Raw genomic sequence first — 23,603 nt, 5'->3', positions numbered from 1 at the left:
CAGGGTAGTAGATGGAAGAGGGGGTCATACTGAAAAAGCTTTGGCATCCTAGTGCGGTGGTTCTCAATCCTGCCCCTAGGGGACCCCTGCTCTCTACGTTTTCCATCTTTCCCTGCTCTGCTTACCTGGCTGAACTCACCAGTGGCACTTTTGACTGGCTGAGCACACCTGATTTAATCAAGAGCATGTTAATCACACTAATCAGGTGTGTTCAGGGCAAGGATAGATAGAAGATATGCAGAGCAGGGGTCCCCCAGGAGCCGGATTGAGAAACACTGTTCTAGAGCGTACACAGAGTAATGGAGCTGTATGTTCAGCATTATTCCTTCTGCACAAAGAGTTCTGAGAACCAGATCTCAGTGCCTGTGCAAGTGAGGGCATGTCTTATTTTATCATGTGGACGTTTTTTCTTTCTTTTCAACATATTCACTGTATTCTCAGGTCCTTAGTTTTCAATGAATGTGCACAGCAACACACTCCTATACAGGCAACTGACAGACACTCATTTTTGGATGCCGTTTGATTTGATTTCTATGCTAAATGAAAATCAAATAGGTTTCAATTTAAATAAGCAGAACCAACCAGTTTATTAGCGTATAAATTTACAGATTACAGTCTGTGAGGTACACAATATTTAAACTTAGCTAGCTGGGGCTTAGCATTTTCTAAAATGAAAATAAAACCACAGTGAATGAATCAGTCTAATTAAATATTTATCGTTACAAAATGATAATGTGCATAAAGCGTGGTAACTCACATCCTTCAAGAATCGTTTCATATACATACAAACTGAAGTATGTATTGATTTATATAGCTATAAATATCTTCATATTTATTGCGTCCATCAAGAATGTGTTCGCTGAACACCAGGAACAGATGATACCTCTCTCTGCAGCTGATAGAGAAAATATCATCATTTCTGAGTCCAAAATCTGTTACTGGGAGCAAATGAAGCACTGAATTCAGAGCTATGAGTCTTCTGTTGAGACCAAACACGGTCTCCATGCTTAGTTCCTCATTATCAGTCTAAAATTAGGTCAACCTAAGGCCATGCACCTGCCCCTAGCACGTAACATCAAGATGAATGATGTTCAGGTTTATTCGCTTTGCTAGCTTTAAAGCCAAATATTGAAAGGGAATGTGACTCTGGTTCTCTGCACCAAAAAAAGGAAGAGTTTTTTTTTTTTTTTTTAATTTTACATTCTGATATCTCTTCGGTACCCTAAATCGATTTACACACGTTTTATGAGGAGTTACAGCATTTTAACTGGTAAAAGACCAGTAGTGAATATAAATTGAGAAATTGTTACAGTCACAATTGAAATTCCAGTCATTCGGGGAAGTAATCTACTATGTTCCCATTTGAAATGGTTTAATAAAGGCTTCAGCTTGGACACTCTGCATAGCTGGAGTCACTTAGCTATGGCAAGTTGCCACTTTAGCACATTTAAATCAAATTATGCAGACTCAAAGTGACGGCCACTCTGTACATTGCTTTGCACCACAGGAAGACGTCATGGTGACCTCTAATAAAGATTAATGATAAAATAATGGATCCCTTTATTTTTCAGACTTGCTAATGTTTTTTTTTTTTTACTGAAAAAATTAAGTGACTTGTGCAGAGACCAGTTACAGACACCCTGAGGTAGTAAGCAACCCTGCCTAACCCTTCATTTAGAAAGTATCTTAGACTTTGGCATTGAGGTTGTTTGTCTAACAAGGACAGGAGAGTAGCTGGAGAGTTACTCCTGGAGAGGTTACTTCTGCATTGGTCTCTCATAGTGGCACAGGTTGTGAAGAAGCAGTTGCAGTGGCGCTACTGTCTTCCCTCCTCTACGACATTGTCGTAGAAACAGTCCTCATTAGTGACGGAGGTTAGGCTCTGGACACTGAACTCCCTCTCGAGCAAGGTGTTGAAATCCACATTCGCCAGCATAGACTCTGTCTGACTGTCCAGTGAGCGACTGTGTTGCCGCATAGTCTGTAATGCACCCTGTCTGCGCCTGAAACTACCTCCAGCATTTCTGCCCTGTCTTCGCTTCACGGGGCAGAAGTGAGCACGGCGTAAACAAGGCTGCCTCTCAGGCGTGTCAACCTCACTGCCCTCAGGTTGCACGCAAGGCGCGGGCTCCAGCGAAGCCTTTTCAGTCAGGTGTAGCTGCTGGAATTTAGCCTCTAATGTACTAGGAAGAGAATTCTGTTCGTTAAAACGCTGACTGAATTCCCGGTTTTGATCTCTGGAGACGTGTGACTCTTCGACCGTGCCATGCTCGGTCGGGAAGTCGTGGAGAATCGTGATTGCGGACTGTGAGGAGCGCTCTGGAGGTAGACCCTCACTGCTGTGCATGCCACTGTTGGAGCTTATGTCGTCTGAATCTGGATCGGCTGGTCTCAGAGCTTCGAGTGTTTGTGCTGGGGGCTGTCTACACATCCAAGAGGCTCGAGAAGAACCTGTAACATATGCACACACACACCCCCACCAAGCTTCCTGAGTAAGAGTGACACCATCTGCCGTTACTGTTAGCTCCACAGAGAGCACTGTGTGCATAGCAACAGGGTCACCTAAGGGCGGTTCACTGAGAACATTTAGAGCATTTTAGACGTGTCTAGGGTTCTGACCCCCACGCACACTGCACATTCAGTATGGGATAATGTACACTGATCAAGCCTGTCACTTGAAAATAAGTGATGACGTGCTGATGTGACACTGATTCGAAGCAGAGCTCTCTCACTTATCAAACTGGATTAATTTTCTAATAATTGATTCACTTGCACTTGCTTCACACTGTAGCGCTTATGTCATGGCTATTTTCCCAAAAAATATTTCACAGTAATGTGTTAAGTTACTTTTATTATGGGGCTTTTAAGTCAAACACTTTGTTGGTCATTCTAAGTTAATGCTACAATGATTATTCAAGAAATAATGGTTGCTCACTGACTAATCAGATTAGAGTTTTCAGCAAATCTGTGGAATCACACCGCATACTGTTCAGTAACACCACATCTCAAACAGTAACACCACATCTCCAAAGGGTCTTGTTGAGGCAGCGAAAGACAGAGAGGATGTTGACACTAACCCAATCGAGCAGAGGAGGGTAGAGCACTCCTCAGCGGAACAAGCTTCTCCTTACAGACCCTCTCAACTGGAAGTTCCATTCCAAGCAAGTTCCGTCGAACGTTCTCCCTCAGAATAGAGCGGATCGCCTTGATAACACTGACTTTACACTCTGGTCCACTGAACGAGAAACACGGATCATTAGTATTCTGAAGGAAAACATTTGATTCATAGTGAAACCTTTTTTTTCTACCTGCTACAAAACTGGAATATGGCCTCTGGTCTGCCCTCTGATTTAGTGTGGATCAGTTCCCAAATGCAGTTTGTTTCTGTAAAAAAAAAAAAAAAAGAATGAGAGAAGTTTAGAAATATCAAGGTGTAGGTGAAAATTCAGTATGGGAAAATATGTGTAGGGTTTAAGGCTAAAGATCTCTCACCTGCAGCATCTCCTAGTTTAACCTGTATTGCAGACCGGGGAATAAGCCAGCAGAACTTAACCTGTTCCATGTCTCCATGAGCCAGGACCGACCTTGGCATATTCTATCATACACACACACACACACACACACAGACATTATAAAAGCTTTACAGACAAAGGGGACCTAATAGTAATAGCAAGAATTAGGATGAACTCACCATCTTCTTTTTCAGTTTGTTGTTGTCCTTGTAGACAAGTATCACAGCTTTCTTAAACACTAATGAGAGAAACAGCACAGTTCCAGATGTGATCTTGAGATGTTTTATGTTAAAATTCTTGCCATAATTTCTGAGATAGAAGCTGTGCAGCAGCGTCACCATCATATTTTCTTACAGCCCTAAAAGTCATTGGAAAATTTTACTGATGCCCCACTTCATCTTTTCTTCCCCAGTCTAGAATATCCAATTACCCCTAATCTCATAAATCTTCCCTCCAGCCCACAGCAGTCACTTCAGGCGAGGTGAGTGAGGCTAGCACACGCTTCTCCATCTCGTGAGACACCCAGTAACGGCAATTTTTCCAACTGTGAATTGCAATGAATCAAGTGACATTACACTGCAGAAGTAAATCGCTGTTCGCTTGTCTCTACCTGCAGCTACACTAGTGTATGGATCATCAGTACACACTAGTGTATGGATCATTAGTACTCACTTGTGTATGGATCATCAGTACACACTAGTGTATGGACCATCAGTACATACTAGCATATGGATCATCAGTACACACTAGTGTATGGATCATCAGTTCACACTAGCGTATGGATCATCTGTACACACCAGCGTATGAATCATCTGTACACACCAGCGTATGGATCATCAGTGAGAACAACAAGGGAGGAGTCAGAATGAACTCTCCTGACACAGGACAAGTCAGCCATTTTCATTCCCAGACAACACATAAGGCGCAGACAGGATTTGATCCGACAGTGTCTTAACTGACTCAACCATTACTTTCAGATTACTTTTATCTATGGTTGACTGTAGCCACTTACGTCAGCCTAAATCATCCTCATTCTTTTTAGGCTCCTGATCCCACATATTGAATGCCAATAATGCTGGAATCTGTTTTTTTTTGTGTGTGTGTGTGTGTGTGTGTGTGTGTGTGTGTGTGTGATATCCTGGCAAAAACAAGGTGTCGACAGAATTGAACTTTGCAGAGTTATATGGTATTTCTCATTGCACAAGCAGCAGTAAATAGCTCTCTGAACGGCAGGGTTTCATGGGAAAGCCGTGCCATGCTGCCCACTTACCAAACAAGGTCAGCTTAGGTTCCTTTCTCACACGGCCCAGTGATGGGAAGGGATTGAGCCACATGACGGAGGAATGCATGAGAAAATCTCCCATGGAAATCTCAGTGACCTGGGAAAGGGAGAGAGATGGGACTGGTAATTAAAATATATATATATATATATATATATTAAAAGACGATAATATTGAGTTTATAAGAGTGGTATGATGAGAGGATGAATTAAAAGAAGTAGGATTGTGTCATGAATTATTTTGCTGCTTTACCTCCTCCCTCTGTCTGCCACTTTGCTTCGCAACCAGCTGGTCGAACACAGAGCCGTACTCTTCGTAGATCTTCTGCATCTCATTTATGTGACTGGCCACCTTTTCCATGGCCTTTAAGGCCTCTGAATTAATGAAAGCAGAAATTCGGCAGTTGTCAGCTTCAGCATACTTGAAATGGGCGTAGCAAAAGTTATTACCCATAATCCTATTAAAGTGGAACTGAATCAACCTTTGTTCATTCAAAACAGCTGTTCAGGTCGTTAATTAGATTAGGGATACAGCAACAATAATAATTTTACAACTGTATAGTGATGTTTCATATTCTTGGCATGGCCAGAGTGCACTGCCTCCTTGGGACAGATCCAATTTACATGTCCATGATAGAGTTCATCCAATAAGGCAAAGAGTGCAAATAATCTGCTGTCCTTTTTCTATTTTTTCAGTGAAAATGTTCCCTCTGAGGTGAGGTGTGGGAAAAAAAAGGTGATTGGTAATGTCATGAAAACTTATGATGTGGACATCTCATCCATATATATTTGGCTTTGTCTCTAAGTGAGTGTGTGTGTGTATGAAGAAAAAATGTTCCATCCAATGGCTTATGTCACGCCTTTTAATGGATGAGAGAGTGAGTTATTAAACTGTGTTATGAACTGGGACTGCAAAACAAATATGAAACTTTTTTCCCACCTGGATCAGGTGCTATCGGAATGTGTGGAAAAGCAATTTTGCTGATATCAATCTATCTCTGCTACTGTCACTTAAGTCTGTTTAGAGTAGCAGCCTCTGAAAGCAGGATGTTTTGTGTGTGTGTGTATGTGTGTGTGTGTGTGTGTGTGTGTGTGTGTGTACCTGTGAGGTGATAGTGTTCCTCACTGTCATTGTCTGTTAACACCACCAGCTCTCTGAGTAGCAGGGGGTACTTCAGCACTCTCTGCACTGGCTTTATCAGGTAGGACTCCAGCGTAGAAGAATGCTGCTTGGTTGGATTTTTCGCTTCAAGGAACTCTTTAAAAGCTTGATCTGTTTTTGCTGGAACAACAAAACGTAAGTAAACTACTCATCCAATACTTTCTTTTTTTTTCCCCATTGTTGCTCTTGTCTACATGGCTGCCAGTATTACTGATGGGATGGCTGTAGTGGCACTGCAGGCTGGGGCCTTGGGGTCTATTTAGATGAACCACCAGGTGGCAGCACAGCCTTTTTAACCTCCTCATAAAACCACTGCAGCAAAATGGCTTTACTGCAGATGCGTCAACACTTGCAGGTGAAAGGAAGAGCGGAGTATGAGTGTTACACCGCTTATTATTCTACACCAGTAATCAGTCTGTGAATTCCAGTCGGTCTCTACCGGTGCAGCAGTCCGTATGGGGAAGAGATGTGGGTAGGACTTCTTAATGGGTGGGATGGATTGCACCAAGTGGCCAGTGTGTGGAATCTAATAAACAATCACCTATGGGGCAGGGATCACACCCAAAGATTTCTGAAAGCGCATGCTTATATTTTGCGATTTTTTTTTTAGTTGATGCAGACGAAAACTTTTCATGTCCTTCATGTGAAGCGTGATCCACAGATTTTTTCACACATCTTTTACATTATACTCAGCCTACATTCCCTTAACACTGAATCACTGTTTTACGTCACACCAAATTCACTGGTGTATCACAGCCAGGCACAGACTAATCTTGTCAGATTTCTGATAAATTTACTATGAACTATGCTTTGGTCAGTGAAGTATAAAACAATGTAATATATCTGATGCAATATGGAACAAAAAGGAAACAGTCCTATTAGAGTTAGTGTTTTGCAGGTGTTGTATAATTTATGCTGTTTGTCATGGAGAGTGACTGTAAAAGTGCATGACATGACTCAAAGTGTTAATACAGAGCACATAGTCACATTTACCAGGTATATGTAGATATTAAAATTACAACCTGAACTCATTATAGTAACTGTAATAAATAACTATAGTAACTGTATTGCTAGTAGCACGAATGTATCAAGATGTGGTTCCGCTACTACAGTTCACTTTGTTTTGTCAGATAGTGCTATCAGTTTACTCAGATGAGTCATTAGAGTGATAATTGTGGTACTCCACATAACAGACGAGCTTTTGCTTTGACTCTTCAGTAAGCAACTAGCAGGCAATTAGCAAGTTGACAAATACCTACATTTTTTTTTTCTGCGCAAGTGGATGATTTGGCACAGTGGAAAGAGTGTGAGACTGTATAATTCACAGGCACTGCTGACACACACCCAGACACCGCATGCATGAAGGGCCGTGTCCTGACCCAGCACCGTGAGTACAGTGTCAGTGCTTGCCTGGTTTTTTTTGTTTTTTTTCACTAGCCATTAAACGGCAATTTCTGTCCCCGTTCGTCTGATCTTTGAATGAGAGGAAATTAGAGACGCTTGATACCATTTTCCCCCGAAGTCAGCGGGGCGGCCAGACGTTCTCATTCACTCTGCAGCGGGCACTGTGCCCAAGTTGTAAAACTGGGCCAATTTTGCAGGTACGAAATTAAATACAACATTTATATTCCATCATATACTGCAGCTTTCAAAATCATTAGTTTATTGCACACTAAGTACAATCCTTCTCCTTGCAGACGTAGCAGGTTGCTCTACAGCTCAGTAGGCCAGAGTGAATAAGCCAGCTTACAACGGCAGAGTGGCACTTCTTTCCAAAAGTAAGTATTAGGATCAAATCAAATCTTTGGTGTTAACTGGAATGCATTATTCTTTCAACAACAGTACCAATTCTCTACGGTTACTTCCATGCGGCTACTGATGCAAACCGAGAGCACAACTAGGTTTTTGGTATTGATGGATTTACCTCGTTCCAAGACCTTCTGGACCTTGATGTGGTTGGCACAGAATCCACTGTAGAGTTTGAAGTGGTCTGCATAGTACAGGAAAGAGCCGCCTAAGGAGAATAGCAGTTTCTGAAACCACAACAAAACAAAAGCAAATAGAGACTGAATAGAGACTGAAAAAACAGACAGAATAATAAATGAATGACAAAGCATTACTGAGCTCCAAACCTTTGACACAGCAATGCAGAGTCCCTTAGAATGATAAAGAGGGCAAAACGGATTCATTTTGAAGCACGCAGAGAATATGGTATGGAAAAACTATCATCAGTAATTCAATCCCTGTCAGATTTATTAAATGCAGTAATCTATAATGTCATGATATATGTGATAACAGGGCCTAACCAACAATTCTGGGGTTTTTTTTGTTTGTTTGGGTTTTTTCCAGAAAACCTTTACAATCACAGATATTTGTAAACAAAACATTCTTTTGTTCTACAAATATTATGTGTACATGGGATGTGCAAGTCTTACCTTAAATTGCACAGGGGTCTGTAGTGATCTGAAGTCTGGTGAGGAGGCAACCTTTTCCTCTAAAGTCTGTAGGAAAACTTTTTGAAAGTCCAGCATCTCTGGTAAGCTGCCAAACAGACTCTCCATCTGGAGAACGACAAGCAGCTCATTCATCTAAACACCAGTCCTTCATTTCACGACACCATCATGATTGAAATGGTGTAGCTGTGGTGTTAATTAAGGGGATCTAATACTAATCAGTCGTCAGTCATAGCAATGTTTTCTGTCACATCATATTCATTACCTTAGGACTAGTGTTGCATAGTCAAGACACAGAATGCAAGAAATCTTAATTTGGTTACACCAAATGACTTTTGTAGACCTGGCCAGGTAAGTCAAACAAAAACTTAACTAGTCATTTATGCTTGTAGCATGGAAGCGGCAAAGTTTATCAGAAAGATCCCTGAATATCAGTGAATCAAGCATTACAACCGAAACCAATTCCCCCAGAGGCAGCATTTCTTCTGAAGAGAACATAGCAAGCTCAAACCTGACTAAAACCTTCCCACCCATCAACGTACATCACGTCCCTCTGTAACAGAAACTCCCACCCATCAACATACATCATGTCCCTCTGTAACAGAAACTCCAAAGCTGGAATCCCTGTGGTTTAGCACTACATCCTATTCATTAACCATTCTCTGTCTTAATCCTGAGGCCTTGTGTAAAGCCATATGTTTTCTATAGTTTTCTACATTTATATAATTTTGTTTGCAGGCATGTCTCAGTCAATAGCTGTTAAATGTGCCCTCCTCCTCTCACAGGCATCCTAAACTGGGTTCATGGTCAAAACCATTGCAGCACTGGGATCAGTGGTCGGCTGTAGGGCTTATAATGAGCAGTGGTCTGATAAGCCTAGAGAACCAAGAATCCAGATGCTAATGATGGAGAAATCCTTCAAACACTGTGTATTATAGCCACTGATTAGTAAACTGTATTGACTGTACTTGAACGGACATAGCACAAAACTGCAATTTTATGTCAACTCTCCTCATTTATTCTTAGGGGTCACAGTGGGTGTCAAGGAAAAAAAACATCTGGCTGTACAAAAAAATCTTAATTTTTGGAGTCTGTTGAAGCTACAGTACCCATTTCCCAACTTCATGAATAGTTATGAGCTATTTTCCCACTGGGAGCTTTATCTGCCGCTTGTACTTTTCATTAAGTATACAAAAAGCAAGAGATCTCATTTGAAATTTGTTTTTCTTGGATGACTCTAAAGGAGTTCATCAGCTAGCAAACATCAATATGTCAACAAGACACACACATTAAATATAAAAAAAATCTATCATGTAACTGGGAAGTCTCACACATTTGCATTTCCTGAAAGCAGAGCTATGATGTTGACAGCATTACGTTACAAGAAATGATGCAATTCACTGCAAAAAAAAACCCCAAAAAAACTCCTCTCTATATTTGTACTCTTGCATGTTATTGAATTTTAGAATTTGGAATATTTCTGAATAAAATTGTACAGGAAGAAAAACACGAGAGGCTTAAATTGGTTCATCCTGTCATAAATCGTGTCACAGCCACCATAATTGACATTGCACACTACCTCATCTGGTGTAAGAAATGTCTCTCTCTGCAACGGCTTCAGGTAGATTTCCATCAGACAACTCAGATCCTGTACAAGAGTAAAGGCAAAACGGCAATCTAAAGTTTTGATCAAACAGATCTAAAATCTAGGCATACATCAGACAAACTCAAACATCAGCACAGACATATTCTCATGTATAAATGTATAAACCCTCATGCATATGTATAACACACACATAATACTGACACAGTGCAATTACAGGAAGAAACAGCCTGATCCTATGGAACAGTAACTTATAGCAGAGGCCTCTTGCTCTGCCCGCTGTGGCAGTTTTAAGGCACTGGCACGTTGTCATTGCGACAGCGCAATATTCTGATTATGCAGATACAGGGCAGCATACCAGTGTGCCAATGCAGCACATCACAGACAAAGGACACATCCAGGGAAAGGACAGCTACCTCCACCCACCATAAAACCCATAAACGACTGGTGAGATTGTAATCCAGCTCAATGACATATATTAACATGCAGTAGCACATCTTCAAAGAGGAGCTTTACTGCTGCGTTATGGTTGAATGCAAACTAGGCATAGCATGGTTGGGCTGCTACTGTATACACAATATGTAGTAAACACCTCTTGGGACCGCCTATGGTGACGTTTTTGTCCTATTGAAGTTGACATGTTCAAATGGAGGTAAGTGTTTCCTGTATCAGACATTTTAAATTTGAATGAAAAAAAAGCACAATTTTTTACAATTAGAATGATGGTAAGATGCCTCCCAACATAACTGCTGATCTTGATACTAAGGAAACAAAGCGGAATAGATCTTGGTTTAGGTGTGATAATTGTACCAACCACTGTTCACATTAACCGCTTTTGGTCTCATTTATTCTCATTTGATAAGGAGGCAATGCATGTACACTCACTTCATCAACTGTAAGATAAAATATTTTCATCTTTAATTGGCAACCACATAGATTTGACCCGCCAGTGAGCGTTTATCACATGACCAAATTAAATGAGAATTTTCACATCAGCTCAAACTTGTCAAAAATGACCTTACATTTTATAGAGACCAAAAATGTTTCACATTGGGGTTTTTTTTTCAGTTTTCTTTCCTTTCATTTAAAGAAGTCAATACAAACTAAAAAAAAAAAAACTGGAAACATGAAAATGCAGTAGTGTGTCGTAATGCAGTAGACTGTTGTGTGAACTGCGTCACTGAGAATGACAGCAGTATTTTCAGTACACAGTTAACAGCAGGTGGAGAGACACTTATGCAATGCTTAAATGCCCTGTCACGCCTACCCTCAATTTTATTCTTGAAATGCTTTTAGTGCTTTTTGTGTTTTTGTGCTTAATTATGTCAGAGAAATTGCCAAGTGGAAAAAATCCAAATATATTCTGATATATTTAAACAGAATCAATGTTTATACAAATAAACATCTATTATTAAAAAAAATCCTCTGAGAAACTGTATGCCACTTTCACAAACATGATCTGGTGGAAAATCATGTTATAATTACGCCTAGACCTCTATAGGGAAAATGTTCAACAGAGTCACTGTAATATTACAAGGCTCCACCAGTGCATGTGTTTTCAAGCTGAGAGACACATCATGCCACAGTCCACAGAGTGAAGGCACATCACTGGGGTAGTGTTAAAACTGGAACACTTCTGTTCTGATCTGAACAGTTAGCAGCAGTGGTTATAATGCACCACATTTTTCTACATCAGTTTGTTCTTTTCTGATTGCAGCCATGGTGATTAAACTAGTATATCTGACTTTGTTAGTCCTACAGATAAACTTTTATTTATTGTCAATTCAGTCTTGGGACAATAACATGTTAGGCACTGTGTGTTCTCCATTGTATTACAGTGCAAAACATCACGAGTCTAGTCAAAATCAGACTTTATTTCCAAATTTAATCACTTATTTATTGTTATATTTATTAATTCATTCATTTATTGTGACTTCTTTATTTTTATCTCTTCTCTTTTATCCTTTTATTTATTCATTTTGGGAATGATTTATTCTGGCTCTTCGTCATGAGCACATCACGAACAAAACAGAGGGTATTATGTGTGGGGGGAAGACAAGCACTTCCTCATGATTAAATAAACTTAGTGCTTGGGCTCCATCTTCCTCCCCAGTATTATTATTTAATTTCACCATCCTGAGACACTGTCATGAGGTACAGAGGCACTGGGATGTTTTTAGGAGGGATGGAGAGTGCCAGGGACAATTTCAGAATGAGGAAATGTTGAAATTCTGCTAATCATGATTTTGCTCTGGAGATGCCAAAAGTGCAAAAAAAAGAAGAAACAGAGAAGAAAAGAAAAAAATGAGTGCTGTTTTCTTTTTTGCTGAAGTGCACAATTATACCTTGTTCTATTGACTTGAATGTGATGATTAAGTAAAACTGAATATGCGCATGATATTCCATCCCAAGCACACATAGGGGGACACTATATTTTTCCCATGTATTGTACTGTAGACAAACTCATTCTTTGTGTGCACGTTTTAAATTAAAGTTAAATTGAAGTTAAATTGAAGTTAGAGAGAACACTAAGTTGAAGCATAGTGATAGAAGCTGTCTAAATCAATGCTTAAACCCAAGAGTTCAAAACGTCTGAGAGATAATCCCAAGAACATTAAAAATGTTACAGCCAGCCCTGGTCTCCCCTTACTCCCTCACAGAAGGACACACAAAAACTGTGAACATCTCACCTGTGTGGTGCCAAGATGTTTTAGAACATTTCTCTCCCCTTAGGCATTTGCTTTTGTTTTTTTGTTTACAGCGACACACAGAGAGGCAGTTAACCCCCAATGTTTGGAAGAGAGAATTAGCCCTGATAGTTAATACTCCAAGAGGGTAATTATTTTTAAAGCTTTCAAAGATTCACTGTGAAATAACTCACTATAAGAGAATTGCATGGAAAATGGTCTACCTTGACATAAGATCTTTCCGTGTCCACCAGTTCCTGGATGACCTTGCATAGTCTCTCAGTGGCAGATATTTGAGATGAACATGGTCTGAGTGGAGTGGCTTCTGAAACTGTTGACTCCTTTTCACCCTCCATTAGGCCCCCGGAACTGTCCTGAAAGGTTTGGTACAGTGTGCACACTGTGTTCACACTCTGCAATGGAAAATACTCATTTCAAGTAAATATGCATAGATAGGGCTACTTCTGTCACGCAAGGAGTGATTCAGGGAGTTCTTTGCACCAAAACAGTAACTGTAAGACAATATATAAGAAATAGGTGGGATTTTGTTTCCTTGTTTGTTTGTTTTACCCCCTTGACAGTAGATCATCTGTAAACTTATGACTGATTCAAGCAACATTGTTAACAGGCAGTTCTGGAGTCTGTTTAATTTGAAAAATATTCTAAACTACAATTTTTTTGGTACCAGTGCTTTCATTAAAAATGGCTAAGAGAACATTTCCTTGGGGCTGAGTGAAATGTAAACATGTATGTATTATTCATGCGAATATTAATCAGAGGGCAGTGTTTAAAGGGTGCTGACATGAGAGCACTGACTGAACACACACAAACAGAATGTGCTTAATATCAGACGGTAACGTAAAGGATCAGAACTGAGGGTTAAGCCTGGAGAAATCACATGACAATAAAGACATGGCAACTGTAGATGCCGTCCTCACCATCTGACAAACAAACAAAAATCAGTTAAAGCAACAAAATCAGAAGGAAAATCTAAAATCTGACATATTTTGCCCACTGAGCAAATGAAGATGAGTCCACTAACAGCAGATTCCTAATCTGCAGGAAATATTTCAGAGTTGTGTAAATTGGCAAAGTATTCACCAGACACCCATCCTGGCCTTCGCAAGGGGCTCAAAATACAACAGGCGCGAAAAGCAGAAAATGATGTATTTAGTTTTCATTTTGGCATGCATATGATTTATGCAATCTGCCAAATTTATGTGAGGCAGTTGTAGGTCAAAATGAAAACAAGTTTAATCAGAGGCTTTTTCTTGGCAGTCATAGTATTGCTTCATATTACAATATTAAATTTAGTATTGCCTCCCAACTGGTGTTTTTATCATTATTATTATTATTATTATTATTATTATTACTGTTGTTGTTGTTGTAGTCACTAATGTTATTATTAATACTGATTTTTTTCTCCTGTCTTTTTTCTTCTTTTTTTTTTAGTTTGGGCATAAACAGTTCTCTGTAATCTTATATTTTGATGCCTTTGCAAGACCCTCATGCCAATGATGGTGAAGGCTAGTGCATGTGTCCTTCATTACACACAAAGTCAGCTACCTCCTCTGTTCACCTGCCAGTGTGCCAGCCTGCCAGCATCTCTACAGGACGTGGTATATGTGAAGGTGAAATGTAGCGTGTGTGAAGGCCAGTGCTATTTTCCAAGGTTCACCTGCAACTGTGCAAGCACCACACTGATGCTAGGAGATGCTGAACGCGATAGTGGGGAGCATTCACCTGTCCACCTGACCTTCCCGAATCACAGCCGACTGTATTCTTAACAATGCCCAGCCCTGCCGGTGCTAATGCCGGGATTCAAATTCAGAACCAAACCCCAGCACTGCTCAACACAACTATGTGAGTATGGTATTACGATAACATGAATTTCCTCAATGCCTTATCAACACGAAAATCATTTATATTTTCACAGGGTGCTTCACACAGTTACAAGCATTACAATTCGATAGATAAGATAAGCTGGTAAAATTCACGGTAGCTGAATAGAAAGGTGAATAAAATGTAGTCAAAGCAATTTGAGCAGTTCAAATCTCAATCAGATTGCTCATGTAAATCAAACTATTATATGGATTTATGACGTCAAGCTATTTCAATATCTGTGAAAACCTATTCGCTTCCTACTCCCTGTATTTAATACTGTTTTCATACCAATCAGAGGCTCCATTGAGCAGACTGAACTCAGTGCAGATGATAACTGAAAACATTCTTAACTTTTTAATGGAAGTTGTCGGCACATTAATTTCATAATTCACTGCAAGTTACCATTTCATGTTGCCATCAAAATGGCTTTAAACTTGAGACTTCGAAATTATTTTGGCAAACTTCTCACTAAGATAAATTAGATTATTGCATAAAATGAAGTGCTAATGTAATTAGTATCTCGTACAAAAGTATTGAAACTGAGGTATACTACATGGTTATGTCTTACACAAATGTCCTGAGAAATGAATGAACAAAAAGGGCACTGATGCCCCAGGAGACTATTTGGACTGAACTATTACACTGGAGGTATGTGGAAAATCATATGTATTTGAAAGTATGTTGGCAAGAGCATGATGTTATCACTGTGCTCCATGTGTTTCCACCAGTAAAGGAATGACAGGACAAAAGGAAGAACATCCACCCTGAACAAAAACAAGATCAGCTACAAACAAACCAAACTTAAGCCAGTTCCCCACCAGTTGCTCACTGGAATGGTATTAAAAGCTGATATGGTGCTGGTACCCTCGCTCTTACAGAGAGGCTGGTCTCAAGGAGGAGTTTCCAGTTTCTGTGTACAGCATAGGACAAGTGGAGGCAAAAGAGAGGGTGGGCCACAATCTTGGCCAATGACATACAAACCTGTTCACCCTTCATTTGAGTTTGTCCACCCTTCTCTGATCACTTACTTACTGACGGCTGCTTCCCTGGCCCTCTGGATGATTTACTTCGGATACTAATCCTCCCATATGCTGTCCAATTAAACATCCCACCTACCTATTGGCCACAAAGTGCTATCAGTAGCTTAGCTAGAATACAAACCTAAAGAGACAGCACATTCATTCAGTTCCAACCACTTACATTTTCATGCTGGTCAGTGTGGCTAAAGACTCACCAGGAAGAGCAGCCTGTACAGGACTCTCCAGGCGGACGTGGCCCGTCGTTTGGTCCGACGGACCAGCGAGAAGCTCTTCCTCCTCAGGCTGCCTAGCCTTAGCACTGGCATAACGGCCGGACAGCCAGAATCTGTCTCTCCACAGATCTTCACTTTCTCCCACTTTGGTCCTTTTCCTCTAACTTATCGGATCATCCTCAGTCAGTAACGTCGCATCTCAAAAAGGCTCACATCCTTTTTTTTTTTTTAACGCGTAGGATGCCTACTTCATCTGGGCTTAATAGTCTTTGGGAGGATCAAGCGGTCAGATGTTTTGCACATGCGGGCCACAGGACAAAAGCTGCTGCTGGCCACCAAAATATGCATGTCAGTCAGTGTCAAAAGGCTAGTCAAACACACGGTGGGGACCTCCTCCCCGTGGCACGCGTGACCCGCCACAGCTTCTAGAGCACATAATGAAGAGGCCAGACAGTATCAGCACCCTGCCAAAGGCCGGAGCCTTTTCAATAACATCCACACAATGACGACTCTTCTGGCTGCCTGTCATTTAACAGCGCGATCCAAGCTTACAGGGTATTTATAGAGGATATTCTTCACCACTGACAGTGGATTAGACTGAGAGAGAGAGAGAGAGAGAGAGAGAAGAGGGTGTGGAGCAGAATCTGTTTGATCAGGCCTTATGACTTCAGCCTCAGGATCTACAAATTCCTTGCAAAACTTTAGGGAATTTTGCAGGTTACCAAAGTTTTGTTTGTTTGGTTTTTTTTGTTTGTTTAATTTCAAAAGTAAATACAAAAAGCTTATCAAATACATTTGATTTTATGAGAGTCATCATACGTAATGTTTTATAGTCATTATTTAATAAATAACAGTGCCTTCAGTCTACATCTGACTGGCTCTTTTTAGCACCCTGTTTTCTCCATCCCTGAGATTTCATTTAAAATGAAGGGCAGACTATGTGAACACACAGCAGACGAGCTAACAGTAGTTTCTTCTGAATCACAAAGGAGAAAGGTGTTGCTTGGTGTGTCAAGTTCTGGGCAACACACATCAATTCAAACTGCTTGTGCATAAACAGTTACCTGTAGTTCCCTGAGCATGTGAAAAACCTCTTCGATTCCAGAGTTACCTGATGCTATGCCTTTACAGGCTCAGTGTTGTGACATTTAAACTTCCATACACAATAGACCAAAAAGAAAATACACAACAGGACTCACTCCCCCCCCCTTTTTTTTAAAAGAGTGGTGTTCCTATTCATCTAAAAGCATACAACACTGTGCCTGCAAACATCAAACCAACTATGTTTCAGAGGCATATTATACACTGAAGCATATTATGCACTGAATCAATATGTCTGACACACAACACTGCAAGACAGTATTAGTTCTCAGTAACCAAGAACCTAAAATATTTCTGTTTTGCAAAATACACTACAGTAGCCATCTTTTTAAGTGTTGTATTCCCAACAGAGGTATCTGACCACTCCTGCATTCTGACCAGCTCTTTTAATATTAGCAGCATGCAGATGAAATGAAGAAGCCAGCAATAACTTGTCTGAAGTCTGTGAGGCTATTACGGAGGTGGAGGGATTACTGACCAAACATATCTGCCAAAAGGGAGATTATCCTCAACTAGCATTTTACAGGAGCAAAGAGCTTAACTAAAACCATCTATTCTCTCTCACATGTACATGCACACCTGTAAAAACATTCCACACAGCTACTGATCATGTTCATCAGATCACCTGTGACGCATACATAAATGCAAGGCAACCAGCATATACAAAACACCAAAAACCTGTAATATTCTTAGTGCTAAGGTGGCCAATGCTGGTCACATACTGCTAGACAATAAAATAGGGAAAAAGGAAAACCCAATCTTAAAGGTTGGTGTCTCAAAAAAAAAGAGTGAAAGGGAGAAAGAGAGAGAGAGAGAGAGAGAGAGAGAGTAGCAGTGAAACTATCGGGCAAAATACAAATGATCTCAAGTAAACTTTGCTTATTGTTCAGGGGAAAATCCAGCCCTGTCAGGCAGTCATGGGACTTTTGACATGTGATTATTCAGCCCTGGGGTTGGAGCTGATTTGTGAACTCTTTAAAGGCTCAGTAAACACAAAAAGCACAAAACAGTATTCCACAAACAGACCCCACTGCAGCATGAATTAGGATTCTTTTTCCTAATTTATTGATAGATTTAGTGAGATCATTGGTTCATACTTTATGCAAAGCACCTGTGACAAACTGCTGGAAATTATTTGTACCACTTTATTACAAATATCTTAACTAACCACCCTGGCAGTGTAGCTGATTAAAAGAGCACAAATTAAAGGCTTCAGTATATCAGAGTCTTGATAACAGAGACTATGATCAGTCATAGAGGAAGAAGAAGAAGAAAGTTACCAGGGTAGCAGATCTCTCAGCAGTTGTCTGGCAGGCCACACAGGTACTCATGTCTTCCAGGAAGTGGGCTACCTTATCTTGCAGAACCTGGTGTATTCTGAGTAAATCCAAGCCCAGAAATACGTCTTTTCCCTCCCTGAAAAACTGAGGCCAAAACCAGCTCATGGCCAGTAATGAACAAAGAGCCTCAATTGGTGAGTGTTCGTGGAGGAAAAGCTCAATGAGCTTGGAGAGGTAAATGCAAGGCCTGGCTGTCCACTCAGCCATCGGGAGCTGACGCGAACCCCCGAATGACAGGTATCTCTCTCGCATTCACTGACAATTCTCACAAAGTCCCTTCCTGTTTATTGCTTGGTGAAGCTCCACTCAGAGTCTGAAGACAGCACAGCATGTAAGCCTGCATTATTAGGCTGCTCACTGCCATATGTTGACCAATGGGCTTAGTTATCTCACCCCACCTCACAACTCAGCAGGGTGTCTGCTGTTTTGGTTTGGGGTTGGCTGAAGATTTGGAGGTACTTTCAAGTAAGGCACAATTCCATTAAAAAGTATTAATTAGGATATGGAGGCAGAAAAGGAGCTTATTTTGCTTCAGTCATTTGGCAAGTAAAACAGCCCTGACAGCAGATGGTGTTACTCATTATCCCTTAATATGTAAAAAAAATAGAACTTATGTTGTGCTATAATTTGTAATACAAATCTAAACTGGGCTTGAACTTCTGGTGAAAGTACCAATAAAAGAAGAACAGTAAAAAAAAAAGGAATAAAACAACATAAACTAATAAAATCTGCCACTTGTGAATTTTGATGACAGTTACCAAATGAGACAGTAAAGTACTGAGACACATTACAGAGCAACACACAGCATGCGAACCATGGAGAGAGCAGTGCAGGGAATGCTAACAGTTGCAGGTAAAGACTGGGCAAACTTCAGTGAAGTTGGAAGAAGAACTAATTTTGCTTCATAAGGGAGGATTCCCAGCTATCCATGTAGTTCATAGATTACAACAACAGAACAATACCTTGATGTCATGCTGACTGACTAGTGAAGCTAAGGATGGTTTCTGGCCCAACAGTTATCAGAACAACATATTTTTCAGAGTGCAAAACATTAAGACTATTCATGAAACTCTCACTTTCTTTTTCTCTCCAAAACACACACACACGCACACACACACACACACTCGTTCACACAAAAATGTGATAACTTGTAAAATGCAAGATGACGCAAAATGCTTGTGAAAGTGATGTTGTAAATGAAAAAGAGGAACTCTCGCAGTTGAATTCCCCCTACCAACACTTCTAATGTAACAAATATTTCAAACACACGGGATGATTTACTGGTCATTTTAAAGACAGCCTATGCAGTCCTGGTCAGGCTACCCTGTCTTATCTAAATCCATCTACACTTATGGTTAAAGGCAAGACTTGCTTTTATTCTAGGCGTACTTGCACTTGTTCAGAGCAGCTAAGCTACTGAAAAGGATTTTTTTTTCCCATCAGGATGAATGGAACATCATTTCAGCTACTTCTTCTCCCAAAACTACATATTAAGATGGATGATTCATGTTTGCTTTTAAATCATGAAGCAGTTCAATGTAGATACTCCTATTCCCTGTCCATTCTGCTCACTCACACACCAGCAAAGCAATTCTGCACCTGTGAAATCTCTCTCTCTCTCTCTCTCTCTCTCTCTCTCTCTTTCTGAGCACACTCTCTCTCTTAACACTGAGCAGACCTGAGTGAAACTGGGAGAAGAGCAAGGTGAGTTTTGTAAGGGGGAAATTCCAGCCATCCATGTGCATCATAGCTTACAATGATAGAACAACATCTCAATTCCATGTTGACGAACCAGAGAATCTAAGGATAGGATCTGGCTTAATAGGGGAATCGGAACAACGTGTTTTTTAGAGAGAGAACAAAAAAATGACTATTCATGAGACACTTTCTTTTTTTTCTCTCCCAAACAAACACACACACAAACCCACACGCACACACACACTCACATACACAATTACTTGTAAAACGCAGAATGATGCAAAATGCTTGTGAAAGCCACGTTGTAAAAGGGAAAGAGAAACTCTCACATTTGAATTCCTCCTGACAATGTCTCTAATGTGGCAACATTTCAAACTCACAGAATCATTTTAAAAGACAGCTATGCAGTCTTGGTTAGGCCATCCTGTCCTATCTAAATCCATTCTCACAGGACAGCTATGCAGTCTTGGTCAGGCCATCCTGTCTTATCTAAATCCATTCTCACAGTTTGCAGATCACTGATGGAGAACTCAAAGTTATAGTTTTTAAACAGGCAATCACTGAGCCATGATCTCAAGGGTAATCCATATCCCAAATCAGTTTTTGACTACTATTTTTCACTGTGATTAGTACACAGGTGCATAGTGCGCTCTCTCCCATTTCAACCTCAAGTTTGAACTACCAAGTTTGTAATTTTGCGTGATATGAAATCATCTTATGAAACAAGAATGACCTCAAAAACCAGTAAAATAAAACTTGAAACAATATTGTGGCGCTTCCAGCCGATAAAGACCTCGGGCCTGTCAACATTTTTTGCTGCGTAAGCCTGACTCACAAGGACATTGCATTGCTATGCATAGATATTCACCAACTAAAGACACAGAATACATAAAAAGACACGAAGCTAAATGTTGGGGTCGAAGCCAGCTGATTCCACACCACATGTGACACAAAACGACATTCAAGGTACAATGTGTCAAATTAGTTTGAAATTTGGGAAGGGAATGAGAAATTCATTTTAATGTTCATTAATGTGCCCTACAATTTTCGTATTATCTCTGTCTTAACAATGAGAATTTAGTAATTAGATATGGTTGAACATTATATTCATGTCAAAATAAAGAATAACTATTGGTCAGTTTACGCATTTCCATAATTTACACACAGAACAATGCCAAATCCACCAGAATAAAAAATGAGACATATTCCCTGACAAAAAGAATGAAGAATAAGCAATACTAAGATTACAAGAAATCTTGTACTCTACTTACTGAGAAGAGTTTACGTTATGAACGAGAAACAATCCTCAAGACGAACGTTAATTCTTAAGTCAAAAAATAAGAGGAATCCAGTCTGACTCAGTCTTCCAGAATGACAGATTTCTGTGAAACAAGAACTTTCACACTTTGCTGTAAAGTAACGCCACTGAGTGCATTTTAGGGTGAGAATGTCCAGACCACCTGACAGACACTGACAAATGAGCTGTAAGAAACTGAGCACAATAATGACATATCAGATTTTAGCCTCTAGGTCTCTAAGACCCTTACCTTGGTGTGTTTGGCTGCTCTGTGGCTCCAGCGTGGATGCTGTAGACAGTTCTCTACTCATTCATCAGGGAAATCTGATCCATAGGATTTGTGTAAGGAGAGACAGATTTAAGCCTTATTATTATACACACTGCAAAGCGCGTTACCTCTGACAGCATTTTGTACAATCACAAAACATTAATCCACTACTCTACGACCTAAAGTAGACTACTGAGTGTTGAAATATCTACAGAAATCAATTACACAAAATGTATTGATCAGTATGGTACAGACTGTAAAATGATGTGACAAGATGCCTTTTTAAGATCGCAAAGGGAGAGGATGTGTTTGAATGTTGGCAAGGAGAAAGTAGATTAGGATGATTTTAAAAAACTATTAAAGTTGATTAAAAGCTGTGAGATAAACTTTGATGCTCAGCATTCAAACTAACAATAGCAGCACTGAGACCAATTTTACTGCAGTAGGGAGAATGTTGGACTACTTCCTCCAAAAAAGCAGTTTCTTTGGCGTGTCATGACTATAAGTTGATATACTTGACTTAACTTGAGGTCTCCCATCACTGGACTGTTTTATTGTACAATTGTACGAGTTGGCCTACTATTAAAGGTAAGACTTGCTTTTATTATAAGCCTCCTTGCACATGTTCAGAGCAGCTAGGCTACTGAAAATTAAATTTTATTTGCATCAGGTTGAATGGAACATAATTTCAGCTACTGCTTTTCCCACAACTACATATTCAGATGGATGATTCGTGTTTGCTTTTAAATCATGAGGCAGTTCAATGTAGATACCCCTATTCCCTGTCCATTCTGCTCACTCACACTACAGCAAAGCAATTCTGCACCTGTGAACTCTCGAACTCTCTCTCTGTGTGTGTGTTTTTGTGTGTGTGTGTGCGTGTGTTAGTGTGTTAGAGAGAGAGAGAGTGAAAGAGAGAGTGAGAGAGAGGGAGAGAGAGAGAGAGAGAGAGAGAGAGAGAGAGAGAAAGAGTGAGTGAGAGAGAGAGGGCATTCCTGTCACAATCTCAGCCCCAGTTTTTTGAAATAAGCAATAATCTCCATTTCAGCCTTGGTTCTCGGTCAAATTGTCAAATGGGCCTGAGTAGCATGAAAACCCCAGTGTTACAGGCACAGACAGGGTTTAAACTTTCAAACACATATCCACTGCTACTTTCCTCTATACAGTATACAGTAAGTCTGCCTATCACAAACCTTATATTGTCTTCATCAGGTTTGCAATTCGATGAGAGGTAAATGTCAGTTATTGGTTTTGGTCAGTGGTGTCACTTAGATGTGAATAACACTGAGTGAACACTATAGTCAATGTGCAAACTGCAAAGAAGTGAATGTAGTCACAGCTACAAGGGTGTGAACCCCATCTTCTCCTCTTATTTGTGACACGATAATGTGTAAGATAAGTTTTTTAAAAATTGGGTGTAGGGAGGTAATGGCGTCCATACTGACCTTAACGTAGAATGTAATTATAATTCAAAATACTGCAGAGGCAATTATGAGACAAATACCTCTTTACCACAGCCAAAATTGCGGAAGTGGAACCTAACAGTTTTTTCTTGCCGAGGAAGAATGCCAGCTGTTTGTTTTCTCCTGTGCTGAGTCATATCATACTTAATATAGCCTACTACTGGTTTCAAATTAATAGTTATGTTACAGGAAGTGTGGGGGTCTGTGGATCGAACAGGTTTTTAAAAATAATTTTGATTCAGTTGATAACTAGACCTTGGTAAACACAGCTTTCCTGGGTAGCTGTGTGACTCTGCCAAAGGCCCATTGTGTGACTTCCTATTGTCGACTGTTCAGTGCGTTAGGCAACAGAGGGCAATAGAGAGCTCAAGGGTTGGGTACTCTTACAAATTCCAACAGGTTTAGGGCTGAATTGTTTAGTGAAGTTAATTGTTAGGGAGAGCATGTCACTCAATCACTTGGATACATTTCAAGTTATTTTTTATCTTTTCTCAATCTGAACTCCAATTCCAGTCATTAATAAAGATGAAAAATATTTGTGTTTTGTTGCAATTTGCTGTTTCACTTATTTTTAACGTCCTTTTGGAACTCTCCATTTGTGCTC

The 23,603-nt window shown here is 40.1% G+C and overlaps 1 protein-coding gene across 1 annotated transcript; it reads right to left on the bottom strand.

The window, feature by feature from the left end:
- Nucleotides 1–1,816: 1,816 nt before the first annotated feature.
- Nucleotides 1,817–15,925, bottom strand: tiam2a (TIAM Rac1 associated GEF 2a). The gene is made up of 13 exons (XM_030787366.1): nt 15,815–15,925; nt 12,921–13,109; nt 9,986–10,054; nt 8,389–8,514; nt 7,878–7,986; nt 5,894–6,073; nt 5,045–5,166; nt 4,783–4,891; nt 3,692–3,750; nt 3,486–3,595; nt 3,309–3,389; nt 3,078–3,235; nt 1,817–2,451 (listed from the first exon to the last, which is right to left on the bottom strand). The coding sequence occupies exons 1-13, from the start codon at nt 15,923–15,925 to the stop codon at nt 1,817–1,819; spliced, it is 2,058 nt and encodes a 685-aa protein (XP_030643226.1).
- Between the last annotated feature and the right edge of the window lie 7,678 nt (nt 15,926–23,603).

Source organism: Chanos chanos, chromosome 10 (assembly GCF_902362185.1).
Source record: "Chanos chanos chromosome 10, fChaCha1.1, whole genome shotgun sequence".
Lineage (NCBI taxonomy): Eukaryota > Metazoa > Chordata > Actinopteri > Gonorynchiformes > Chanidae > Chanos > Chanos chanos.
This window is presented reverse-complemented; position numbering and strand designations above follow the sequence as displayed.

What these genes read in the sequence shown, in the direction of transcription:
- tiam2a (XM_030787366.1), bottom strand. Translation starts at nt 15,925, where the DNA reads ATGCCAGTGCTAAGGCTAGGCAGCCTGAGGAGGAAGAGCTTCTCGCTG. An exon ending in GGAACACTATCACCTCACAG is followed by an intron (nt 5,167 to 5,893) that starts GTACACACACAC and finishes TCATTAATTCAG; the next exon opens with AGGCCTTAAAGGCCATGGAA. An exon ending in GTGGCAGACAGAGGGAGGAG is followed by an intron (nt 4,892 to 5,044) that starts GTAAAGCAGCAA and finishes TCCCTTTCCCAG; the next exon opens with GTCACTGAGATTTCCATGGG.